General features: G+C 41.0%; 1 protein-coding gene across 4 annotated transcripts in view; it reads right to left on the bottom strand.

Annotated features, from left to right (window-relative positions):
- flna (filamin A, alpha (actin binding protein 280)) overlaps nt 1-12,219 on the bottom strand; it is a 72,447-nt gene that overhangs the window by 31,683 nt on the left and 28,545 nt on the right. For all 4 annotated transcript variants that reach the window (XM_078254217.1, XM_078254218.1, XM_078254214.1 and 1 more), the window contains exons 8-18: nt 10,374-10,536; nt 8,476-8,676; nt 6,670-6,807; nt 4,840-4,966; nt 4,246-4,382; nt 3,141-3,337; nt 2,853-2,966; nt 1,924-2,067; nt 1,707-1,830; nt 981-1,141; nt 778-868 (exon numbers count right to left, since the gene is read on the bottom strand). In XM_078254217.1, the coding sequence (XP_078110343.1) occupies nt 778-868; nt 981-1,141; nt 1,707-1,830; nt 1,924-2,067; nt 2,853-2,966; nt 3,141-3,337; nt 4,246-4,382; nt 4,840-4,966; nt 6,670-6,807; nt 8,476-8,676; nt 10,374-10,536 (1,597 nt within the window). The remainder of the gene's footprint in view (nt 1-777; nt 869-980; nt 1,142-1,706; nt 1,831-1,923; nt 2,068-2,852; nt 2,967-3,140; nt 3,338-4,245; nt 4,383-4,839; nt 4,967-6,669; nt 6,808-8,475; nt 8,677-10,373; nt 10,537-12,219) is intronic.

Here is a 12,219-nt window from a genome sequence, read left to right as displayed (position 1 = left end):
TAGGGCATATGTGCATCGTCAATTCCCGCCCACTGACAGGTTCAGATTGTTATTATACAGTAAGTGTCGGATTACATTATGGAAAGAAAATCCCAACAGAGATAGACCTTTTTGTTAAAGAGTAAAATCCTTTTTGTATAACCAGGAACAGCTCCAAAATCGCCATCGCCAATCTCACCAGACTTCATATAAATAAACAATACTTTTAGCGTCTTTAGAGCCAGCAAATTTCCACATTTAAATTGGTAAATCAAGGGTTTATTTCAAACAAACAAGAGCGGGGATTGTTGGAACAGTGGAAAGACAAACTAAGACGGCTTTTATTCTGTTTCTGTCGACTTTGAATGAAGTCTGTTTTACCATGATAAAATTACTGTTTTTTTAAATGGAGTCTGGTGGGCTAGCGGTTTCTGTTTAAACAAAAGGGACCTTTGTCTTTAACAAAAGGGTCTATCTCTGTAAGGACCCTTTCCATAATGTTGTCAGACACTTAGAATAATAATCTGAGCATGTCAGTGACAAAACAAGCATTTTTTGGGGACATAAAATAGAAGATGCGCAATTGCCCATTAACGTTACATTGCAGCTTTATTCACCGAGGCCAACTGCAGCGGTCTTGCTTAATACTGGACCAATTTCGAAAATTGTTGTTCCCATCAGTCAGTTAGACACAAAAACATTGAAAAATAGGGGCCAGGTTGAAAAGGTTGAAAGGTTACCCTTTAACAAAAAATGGAAAAATGTCACACTGAACAACTACTGCATAGGTGTTCTTACCACTGCGGCTGAGTCCTGGTCCCTCTGCCTTGACTTTGCTGGCATCGTGAGAAGGATCCACTTTGATCCTGATGGGTGTCATTGGAATAGCCTAAACAAGGAACAGAAGCAACACCGTGTTCAAACGAACATTCTAACAATCCTGGATCCTACACATCCTGCATATCCTGCTCTGCTCCAAACGAAGCATGAGTCAAACTCACCTGGTCAGCAAACAGGACCATGATGGTGTAGCTTCCCGCTCCAGGTGGAGTATATTTGACAGTGAATGTGTCGTTGTCGTTCCTAATGATGTCAAAGTCAATGTCAGCCTCCGCGGGTCCCACCACTCCCGGGGCACACTTGATTCCAATACTGATGTCACCTGAGGGCCAGAGACAAAAGTCCTTATAACACACTATTGCTCCACAGCCATTCAATGCAGCCAATCAGCGTATGTATTCAGTTCGGTTTGTGTGTTTGATTGTCTGTTAATTGCAGATTTATGGAAAAACTATTGGCTCGATTTAAATGCAACTTGGTGAACGGGTGTAGCATTGGGCCAGTAAGAACCCATTATATTTCGAAGCGTATCAGAGGACGGATACACGTTATTTTTCACTTTTTTTGTGAACATTGCGAGATAGGGCATGGCCTTGGCAGAGGTCTGTGCACTCCGAGTGCCCTTCTAGTTCAACTACATCACGGGACCGATACACAAATTATTTTTCACATTTTGTTAAACATTGTGAGATAGGGCATGGCCTTGGCAGAGGTCTGTGCTCTCTGAGTTCTCCTTCTAGTTCAACTCAGTTAAGGGGAGAAAACTAAAATAAACACACTATTAAAAAAAAGAAGAAAAAAAAAGTTGTCTGCTTATATGCAGTGGTAGAAAACATGGCGCTGTGATTTATTGTGTGAAAAGATGCAGCAGTTTTATTTAGCTTTACCTTGTCCAGCCTCTGCGCAGTCAACAGTGAAGTATGTCGGCTCGAAGGCTTTGAGGCCGGTCTTGGCCACCCCAGGTCCTGACACCTTCACCTTGTTTGGATGACAGCCTGCTCCGATATTCATCTGGGATCAAAAACACGACAGCTTAGGAGACTTTTCTGTGATGAAATGTGCTTTGTGTAAACCCTCTCTAAAAAGGTGTGTCTGTGTACTCACCCTGAATGGGCTGTCAGGGATGTTGACTCCTCCCCAGGAGACCATGGCGGTGTGTTTTACAGGTTTACGTGGGGTGTAAGTACAGGCGTACGTGCCGTTGCCATTATCCTTAACCTGTACATCCACAGGCGTACCTTCAACATCCTGTGCAAATGTGGAAAACCACAGAGTTAAATAAGACAAGGTGTTTATGGCATGAAAACAGCAGTTTTTCAGATGATCCTACACATGAGCGGCGTTCCCTTTCCACAGTGTACATAAATAGTACGCCCTGTTCAGGGAATGCCAGTTAAGGGAACTTCCCTTGACAAAATTCCTCCATTCGGAACACCCTGCCACATCACCAACGCAGATATCACTTACTCAGTGCATTTACATGTTGCACTTCCATGTGGCACTTTGTAGTTTGGCTTATTTGAAGCTATTGTACTTCTTCTATTCGATTCTTGCTGTTCCGAGTTCGTACCTTCATGGATGAATGCACTTATTGATAGTCGCTTTGGATAAAAGCGTCAGCTGAATGAAATGTAACATCAACACCTTGGATACGTTGCTGCTACTTTGGAAATTTTACAGTACTGAACTAAAATATTGAAACAAAAACTAATACAATTACCAAACTTATTCTATTGAAATGTATGCAACTTGTGAATAAAAGTGATTTGATTAATATACAAGATCTACGGTGTCATTCCAGCAAGGCGCAATGACTGATGGGTAATCTTGCTTCTCAACTTTCGTCGAACTGATGAACGGTGGTTCAGTTCTTCCCTACACAGTTCACGGGGCCCTTTCAAAAGAGCATTTTGCTCCCTACGGTTTGGAATCTAACTAAACATGGCTGAATACCCTGTGCAGTCCACTTCGCCGGGAACTAATAAGAGAATGGACATTTCTGGTCATATGCTGAAACACAAACACAGCCCTACCTGAGCCACAATCTTCAGAGGAGCTTTTCCTCCTTGCTTGGCATCGACAGTGAACTCAGTGGGCTTTCCAACAGCCAGACCACTGCTTTGAAGGCCTGGACCATGCGCCTTAACCTGTAATAAACACATCCATGGAGCATTCAGAATATAGTCCTAAATTTAAAAGGGCTATGACAAAAATGATTTCAACATTAAAAGAAATAACTGATCAGTCTGTTTTGCAGCTGCACGAAGATGTAGGTGCACGTGTCCCTGGGTGGGTGTGGGTGTGTGTGTGTGTGTGTATACCTTGTCGGGGTAGAAGTCTTTGTTTGGTGCGTTGACAATCTCAGCCATGAAGGGAGAGTGCTGGATGTCTTCGCTGTTGCAGAGCACATGCACTGCATACTCCCCAGCCTCTGTGGGCCAGTAGCGCACGTCACAGGATCCATCGCCCTTGTCGTCACATTCAATCTTGGCCTGAGATGGACCTTCCACAGAGAAACCTGAACGGGGAAGAACACAAACACAGCAAGGTTAGAAGCAGGGGCGGAGCAGTGGGGGGTGGGAATGTTTTCTCAAAAGCCCCAAATCTTTTAGGTTTTTAAATGAACTTCAACTTTAAGTATATATATATATATATATATATATAGCTATTCGTTCTGTGAACTCTATTCCAGCATAGTATAAACAAAAATAGGTTTCAAGATTAGTAATGCTGTTGAGCTAAATCACTGCCCTACCTATGTAACTTAAAAATAGTAACAGACCATTTTTGCCTCTTCATAAGTGGCAGGAGTGAAAACAAGTCATCCTCAACATTATTTATGTTCTGGTTCCAGAATGATGTAGACAGTTGGAGAACATTTAGATCTAAAACAGATGTGTCAGCTCTACAGGATGATTCTTTTCCTCAGCACCTATCATGTTTTCCAGAATGATGTACAGAGTTTTAGGCATTGTATTAGCAAGTGGCTTAAAAAAAATAGTGCATATAGCTGCTGCTGATGCGGAAATAAGGTTTGGGCTGAGCCCCGAATGTTTACGACATCTGGCTCCGCTCCTGCTTAGAAGGCTCGATGGTGTTTTAAAGGCATACTGTGTAACTTTTCCATCTTCGGTCCCCCTACAGGTTGTCTCATTGGAACTACAGATCGCACGTCTGTAGTTCCAATGAGACAACCTGTAGGGGGACTGAAGAGGGAAAAGTTACACAGTATGCCTTTAAGACTGTCGACTTCAAGGCACCTAACCCTAACCCTAGTGCCTTCCATGCAGCGCTGCCTGGAAGACGACGTTGGGGGCTCAAAATACCAAACACCGCTTAGACGAGCTGTCAGTGAGTAGCTGAAGGTTAAGACATTGATTATTTTACCGTGTGTGTTATTCTCTGCTGTCTCTTTAGCTTACTTACCCAGTGTGCCGACGTTGTCTCCAACAGCCTCCACCACAAAGTCAGCAGATTTGCCAACAATGCCGCTCTCCAGCCCTGGACCCCAGGCCCTCACCTTCTGCTGGCCGGCCTCAGCGCCAATCTTAACCTCAATGGGACTGAACGGGAGCAGAGAGCGATCAGTCACACTGACAAGTCAAGAAATCATTCCTACCACAGACAATACAACTTTTTAACCCTTCATCACTGAGTGTTAGATAAGACTCATATACATCACAATACTGCACTAGGTGCAACTTGCACAAACCTAGGTTTTACTTACATCTTTATGAATACTATTTAAGTAGGTTGTACTTTTTTATTAGTCACTTGTATATGTGCTTGTACATTGTTTCCTTTTATATTTATTTTTGAATAGTTGTTATTGTATTCTGTCCTATTTATTATTTCTTGAATATTCTATATGTATTCCGTGTGTCTGATATTTTCCTGCTGTAGGACTGAAATTTGGCAATTTGGGAGCAATAAAGTCTATCTAATCTCATCTGATCTAATCTAATCTAGAACCAACGTAATTCATTTGTCATATTTGTTTTTCCGTGCGAGTGTGTGTACCTGCGGGGGATGTGCTGTCCTCCCCAGGTGATGGTGATGCTATATGTTCCAGGTGTGGTGGGGTAATACTCAAAACCGTACGCGCCGTCTCCAAGATCTTTCCTTTTGCACGGCTCCTCAAGACCCTCTGTAAAAACACACATTTGATTACATTAGTATCACTTTTTTTTCTTTTTTTAAACCAATTTTTATTAACTGCCAGTTTTAGGAGCCAAGTTAAAAATAAATACTTTATTGTTTGTTTTTGGCAAGGCATCATAACTACATTATAAGCACACTGGGAGTGCATGATCATTCCAGCCAGGGTATGATAACGAACACAGCTTTCAGGTTAGTTGATGAGGCTTGAACCTACGTTGAGTCTTTGGTCACTTTGGGACAATGCAACAAGTTTAAACACATCATATTTTCACTTGTATGAAACTGTTAAAGGGTGTTTCCTCATTTGAACTGAGGGTCTATGGACAGAGCATGTCGTGCACACAGAGTTTTAATTTTGATCTGGGATTTTTGGGATACATTAAAACCATGACTTCACCTAATTATAAAGTTGACTTGGACAGTTTTGCCAACAAGATTTGATTAATTTTAAAGTGCTCATATTATGCTCATTTTCAGGTTCATAATTTAATTTAGAGGTTATATCAGAATAGGTTTACATAGTTTAATTTTCAAAAAACACCATGTTTTTTTTGTACTGCACATTGCTGCAGCTCCTCTTTTCACCCTGTGTGTTGAGCTCTCTGTTTTAGCTACAGAGTGAGACCTCTCACTTCTGTTCCATCTTTGTTGGGAGTCGCACATGCACAGTACCTAGGTAAGGACTACTAGCCAGTCAGAAGCAGAGTATGAGGGCGTGCCACGCTAGCATTATAACGTGTGTTACAAAGTGATGAGCATTTGTCTCAGAAGTAAAGGCTGGACTACAATAGAGCTGTTTGGAGCAGTTTGTGAACAGTGTTTTCTGTTGGAGATGGTAAGTCCCTTTGGGGTGGACTTTGGGCTTTTTCACTTTGTTAACCTATAACATGCACAAAATAAATAAATAAATATATATATATATATATATATATATATAAAACACAATAAAGGAAAGGGAAAACGCCAAAAAGCACAATATGAGCACTTTAAAACCCTTTTAGTGAATTTTGTTTTCTTTTAGAAAAAAGAGCCAAATCAAGCGACTTTTGGGGAGACATTAGCTACTCTCCCTCGAATTATGAAAATAATAACAGCTAATGATAAAGCTGGTAAGAGGCTGTCAAGCTTAGTTTGTCTTCATTTTGTCAAAATGTTTTGCAATGCTTTAAATGTGTCGTCTTGTATGGACACATATGGAAATTAGCACAGGCTGTAGCTAATTTTCATTGAAAACAGTTGGCAATTGATTCGGCTAATATGTTAGCAAACAGTGGCTTAGTTAAACATTAGGGCAGAAACTGGGAAAGTTTTGCATTCATTTGGAAACTGGTTTCTGGCAACCTGAGGTATTAAATGCAAACATTCACTCATCTTATAACTCTGCTTTGGTCTTCATCTACTCCTGAAAAAAAAATATCTAGCATTTAGCTGCTAAATGCTCCACTATGTTCACCAGCTAGTAGCTAACTGTGTCTGTGGTGAGGTGTAGGAATGGAGTGTACAGTGGAGTTGTTTCACTGAAAACAGCTGCCTATCTGAGGAATATATTCACAAGTTAATCAATACTTCAAATGGGTTTTACGATCTACTCGCAGCAGTACTCTACTAAAGTGATGCGTTACCGTAGAAAGAGCTGACAAATCAATGTGCAATAGTCAAAACAAGACTGGTGTTTGCAGTGCCACTCACTGGGCCCCTTGATGGTGACTTTGAGCTCTCCGGTGCCGGCTCCTTTGGTGTAAACCTGAAAGTCTGCAGTCTCCTTCACCCTCAGGCCCTTTGGCTGCAGACCGCGGCCCTTAGCTCTGCAGAGGCTGGGGTTGCATGCTGTGGAGAGACACACACACAATGAGACACAGAGACAGCTATTCTGACAGTTTGACTATGTGTGAGTTCAGTGGGGGGGAAGAGGAAAGAGATGCTGGGTGAGTTATAAAACCAAAAACAATTTCCATCCACATTGTACGTCCATCAATTTCGAGAAGGATGAAGAGTTGCTGGGAAGCTTTCAGTGCTTTTCAATTGTCCTTCTCCACCTTGCTTCCACCCTGCACACCCCTCCTGTGCCTCTTATGCATCTGTCTTATCCCACAGAGTGAATTGATGGACCACAGTAAAGGAAATGAGCCTTTATCCTCACACAGGAAGTGGAGCACCCTTCACATCCCCTGATTAAAAGTGCATAAAATAGGAGCTGCTGAGTCACAGTTTGATGCCTTGCAGGAAGCAAAGGAGAGCCCACAGGAACAGACGCTATTGAAAGGGGGTCAAGATATGTTCCAGGAAGTGGACTACTTGGCACTCTAAGAGGATACAGTTATATACAGAGAATACATGTTGTATTAAAACCTATTTGAGGTCAGCAGGTTGATGCAGGTCTGGTATAATTGTTAGAATCACTATAACAGATGATAATTCATTACAAAATAGATAAACATATGTATCTTGTATGTAAGAAGGTTTATCTATCAGTTTAAACAGAAATGTGTGTTATCTTTTTTTCAAAAATAAATGGAGAATGTGAGTCCAATTAATCTAAAAAACTTGCTTGAAATGAATTCCTTCAAAAATGGCATCATCATATCACCATCACTAATTTCTTAGTCGAGCATTTCCTCATGGATCTCATGATTGAGTCATTTTGAGATAAGAGCTTGGCAGGCAGACCACACACACACACTATCTACATGGAGGACACACAGCTCACACACTCGTGCATGCAATCGCACATGCACACAGTGGGTACCCAAGAGAGATCCCAGGAAACAGGAAATGACAGCAGAAGGAAGAGGCCATTCCAGAGAGAGGACAGATACCACCAGGCCTCTATCAAAGAGAAGAAGGGAAGGGAGGGGGAAGAGAAGAGAGAGGACACGACATCCAGTACAGTGGCAGGAGAAGACAGAAAAGCATTAGACACAACTGAAGAAAACACAGCAGACTGAGCAAATATTAAAGGGTAATTTCAGTATATTTCAACCTGGACCCTATTTCCTTATGCATTGGTGTTTAAGTGTCTAATGTGAATAAAAAATCGTTGAAATTGGTCCAGTATTGAGCGAGAATGCTGTAACCGGCAGTCTTGAACCGGGCTGCAATGTAACCCTATTGGGCAAATGCGCACCGTCAATTTACGTCCACTAAAAGAGCTGTTATTGCTACTGACTCAGATTTGTATTCTAAGTGTCTGACTACATTATGGAAAGGATCCCTACAGAGATATAAGTCCCGAGATTGCCAAACCCGCCAGAATCCATTTAAATAAAAAAATACTTTTAGCATGTATAGAGCCAGCATATTTTCAAATGTAAACATGTGAATTAAGAGTTTATTTCAACCAAACCAGAGTGGTTTTGGTTTAAAAACCTTGCTTGAAACTGGACCAATTTAGGAGCTGCAAAATTAATCAATTAGTTGTCAACTATTAAATCAATCGCCAACTATTTAAAAAATCCGTTAACCAGTTTGGATCATTTTTCAATTGCTAACTCTTACCCTCTCCCACAGTGACTGTGAAGGGGCTCTTGCTGATCTGGCCCCCGGCAAAGGTGACGTAGATGGTGTGCTGGCCCTCCTGGATGGGTTTGTAGGTGCAGCGGTAGCTACTGTTGCCCTTGTCCTCTATGGTGCAAGGCACCGTGGTCTTCTTGCCGGCAGGGTCAATGATCATTACCTCCACCTCGCCAACACCAGCGCCTGAAAGAAACAGGAGAGAGATGAGGGGATACAAGATTAGGAAAATCGTATGATACGAGTCAAAGCACACAATAAAACATATCCTGGTAGACCAGGGATGTCAAACTCAACTACACTAAAAGGCCACACTGGAAAATGAGAATCACATTAAGGGCAAGACATGTCTAGTTAAATGCTTTTATTTTTTTTAATTTAACCTTTATTTAACCAGGTAGGCCGTTGAGAACAGGTTCTCATTTGCAACGGCGACCTGGCCAAGAAAAGCATAAGCGTGCACGACAACATACAGTTTCACATTCAATACAATACAAGAATACAGAGTACAATAGGCTACATAAAGTGCAGATTAAATAGTCATTACAAAGCCGGCGCAAAGTGAGGTGTAAGTAAGTCGATGGATATGCAAAAGTGATATGGTAATAACACAATATACATGAATAGACAGTTTATATAAATGCTGAAATGTAGTGAAGAATCAAAATACAGTTAGTGCAGGTTGTGGTCTAGTTAGTGATGTAGATCAATAATAACACAGTCAACATAAATAGACAGTCTATATGAATGCTGAATGTAGGAAAGAGTCAATGTACAGTCACTGCAAAGTGTGGTCTAGAAAGTGATGTAGATTAGTAATAACACAATATGCATGAATAGACAGTCTATATAAATGTTGAAATGTAGTAAAGAGTCAAAATACAGTTAGTGCGGATTGTCAAAAATTGGACAAATGGACAAAAAATGGAAGAATAACAGTTGAGCATGCCAGGGCAGATGAATAGTGCAAAAGAGCGTAAACAGATATGATAGCGGTGCAGGTGACGATGCATCTGAGCAAACATGCAATGGGGCATGACATTATGAGATAATGGTGTGTGCAAAAAGTGCATGAAAAAGTGCATGAATGATGGAGAACAGTTGGCACGTACTGGGAATTTAAGCGAAAAAGTTAAATATCTTTGACTGTATTATTGCATATCTCATATAGTGTTCTCACTTAAAGTTTGGTCGACATAAAGCCCTAAAGAAGCCAGCAAAAAAGTAGGGATGCGCGATTGATTGAAATCGCAATTACCATTTCGGCTCCTGATCACAAACAGAATAATCATTTATTTTGCACATTACATTTTGCAAGTAAACTCTTATTTTGTCTTGTGTTCTGAGTGAAAAAAAAAGTTCAAATGGGAAAGTATGAAGGGAAATTTCACAGTTCAAGGTGTTTTCACTGTTGATTTGTTGAACTTTTACACTGTTAAAGTTCAATAAATGCAACATATTTCCAAAAGTCAATGACTAATCGTGTTTGACGCTCTAGTGCGTAACTTTTTGATATTAATGAACGTGTGCGGGTGCGGGATCACAGAAGGCTTGTATCATGTGGACGCGCCGACAGTTTTGTTGTCATTACTTACAATTCCTCATGGGGGCGGCGGAGACTACGCACTATAGCTTTAAATAATCGTGATTTCAATATTCACCAAAATAATGAACGATTTCTGAGTGTCAAAGTTGGCAAATTGCTAAAATTCTGCTTTGAGTGTCGCGTAATTAAGTCTTTTTGGTTTATCGCACATCTAGGTGGGCCAAAATGTATTGTGAACTTAAACTGATATGCAGGCCGGATCAAAGTTTGACACTTGTGTTTTTTAACCTGATGATAGCACAGAAACCAAACCTCACACAGTGGTCCGTGTTATTACCTGCTGTGTAGACGTCAAAGTAAGTGGCCTTGTTGGCGATGTTTCCTGAGGGCTCCAGGCCCGGCCCCTGGGCAGTGGCCTTGCTGGAGTCTCCCTGAGCCATGCCAATCTCCACCTCGAAGGGGCTCTTAGAGATGTGCTGCCCTGCGAACAACACCGTCACCTACAACGCAGAAAGGAGAGAGTGAACTGAGTGTCTGGAACGCTCAGGTGAAAAGTCTTAAAAAGTATCAACTTCAGTTTCTTCGCACAAAAAAAAAGGAGTGAATTGTTAAAAGTGATTAAAAATACTGTAGTTTACAAAGTCTAGGGGTCGACCGATGCGTTTTTTTTCCAGGGACGATGCCGATACCGATTACTAATTAATAAAACCGATAACCGATATTTGGAAGCGATATGCATTTACAGTAAAATATTAAAATCAGGTCAAAATTAACATTTTGACACAAGGTTTGTTTAAATGCTTTAAGCAATTATTTTATGAAACTGAAACTTTAAACATAATACACAGTCAAAAAAAATGAATAAACAGAAAACTAAAATAGCTTCCTGAAGTTTAGAAACATGCTAACAGTTTGTTTGCAGGTGTTGCAGACTGCTTACAGAGCTGTAGCGGAGCCAAAGCAGCGCATTTTAAATTAATTAACTTCATCCGTTATCTGTAAAATAAAAACACAGATACAGATAATTTGCAAATTGACAAATATCGGCCCCGATAATCGGCCAGGCCGATAATCGGTCCATCCCTAACAAAGTCTTTCCTATTTTCTCTTGCCCCCTGTAGAGTGTAATGGTAGCGAGAAAATGTTTTTTGAGTCCTAAAAACCGTAATAGAATATGCCAGTCTGTGTTTAAAGGTCCTCTGACATGCTCCTTTTTGGATGCTTTTATATAGACCTTAGTGGTCCCCTAATACTGTATCTGAAGTCTCTTTTATATAGGCCTCAGTGGTCCCCTAATACTGTATCTGAAGTCTCTTTTATATAGACCTTAGTGGTCCCCTAATACTGTATCTGAAGTCTCTTTTATATAGGCCTTAGTGGTCCCCTAATACTGTATCTGAAGTCTCTTTTATATAGACCTTAGTGGTCCCCTAATACTGTATCTGAAGTCTCTTTTATATAGGCCTCAGTGGTCCCCTAATACTGTATCTGAAGTCTCTTTTATATAGACCTCAGTGGTCCCCTAATACTGTATCTGAAGTCTCTTTTATATAGACCTCAGTGGTCCCCTAATACTGTATCTGAAGTCTCTTTTATATAGACCTCAGTGGTCCCCTTAATTCTGTATCTGAAGTCTCTTTTATATAGACCTTAGTGGTCCCCCTAATACTGTATCTGAAGTCTCTTTTATATAGACCTTAGTGGTCCCCTAATACTGTATCTGAAGTCTCTTTTATATAGGCCTCAGTGGTCCCCTAATACTGTATCTGAAGTCTCTTTTATATAGACCTCAGTGGTCCCCTAATACTGTATCTGAAGTCTCTTTTATATAGACCTTAGTGGTCCCCTAATACTGTATCTGAAGTCTCTTTTATATAGGCCTTAGTGGTCCCCTAATACTGTATCTGAAGTCTCTTTTATATAGGCCTTAGTGGTCCCCTATTACTGTATCTGAAGTCTCTTTCCCTCGAGGAGAGAAGGGAGGGGGGGGGTCAAGGTGAAAAGTGGGGGTGTGGCCTTGACCAACTGCCATGCTTCGCTCGTTTGAAAGCCATGATGTCTCTCTCTTTCTCATGGGCGGGCCAAATGCTTTGGGTGGGCAAAGCAGAGAAAGGGGAGGTAACCTTTCCCCTTATGATGTCATAAGGAGAAGATTCCAGATCGGCCCATCTGAGCTTTCATTT

Source organism: Sander vitreus, chromosome 7 (genome assembly GCF_031162955.1).
Source record: "Sander vitreus isolate 19-12246 chromosome 7, sanVit1, whole genome shotgun sequence".
In the NCBI taxonomy this organism is placed as follows: domain Eukaryota; kingdom Metazoa; phylum Chordata; class Actinopteri; order Perciformes; family Percidae; genus Sander; species Sander vitreus.
This window is presented reverse-complemented; position numbering and strand designations above follow the sequence as displayed.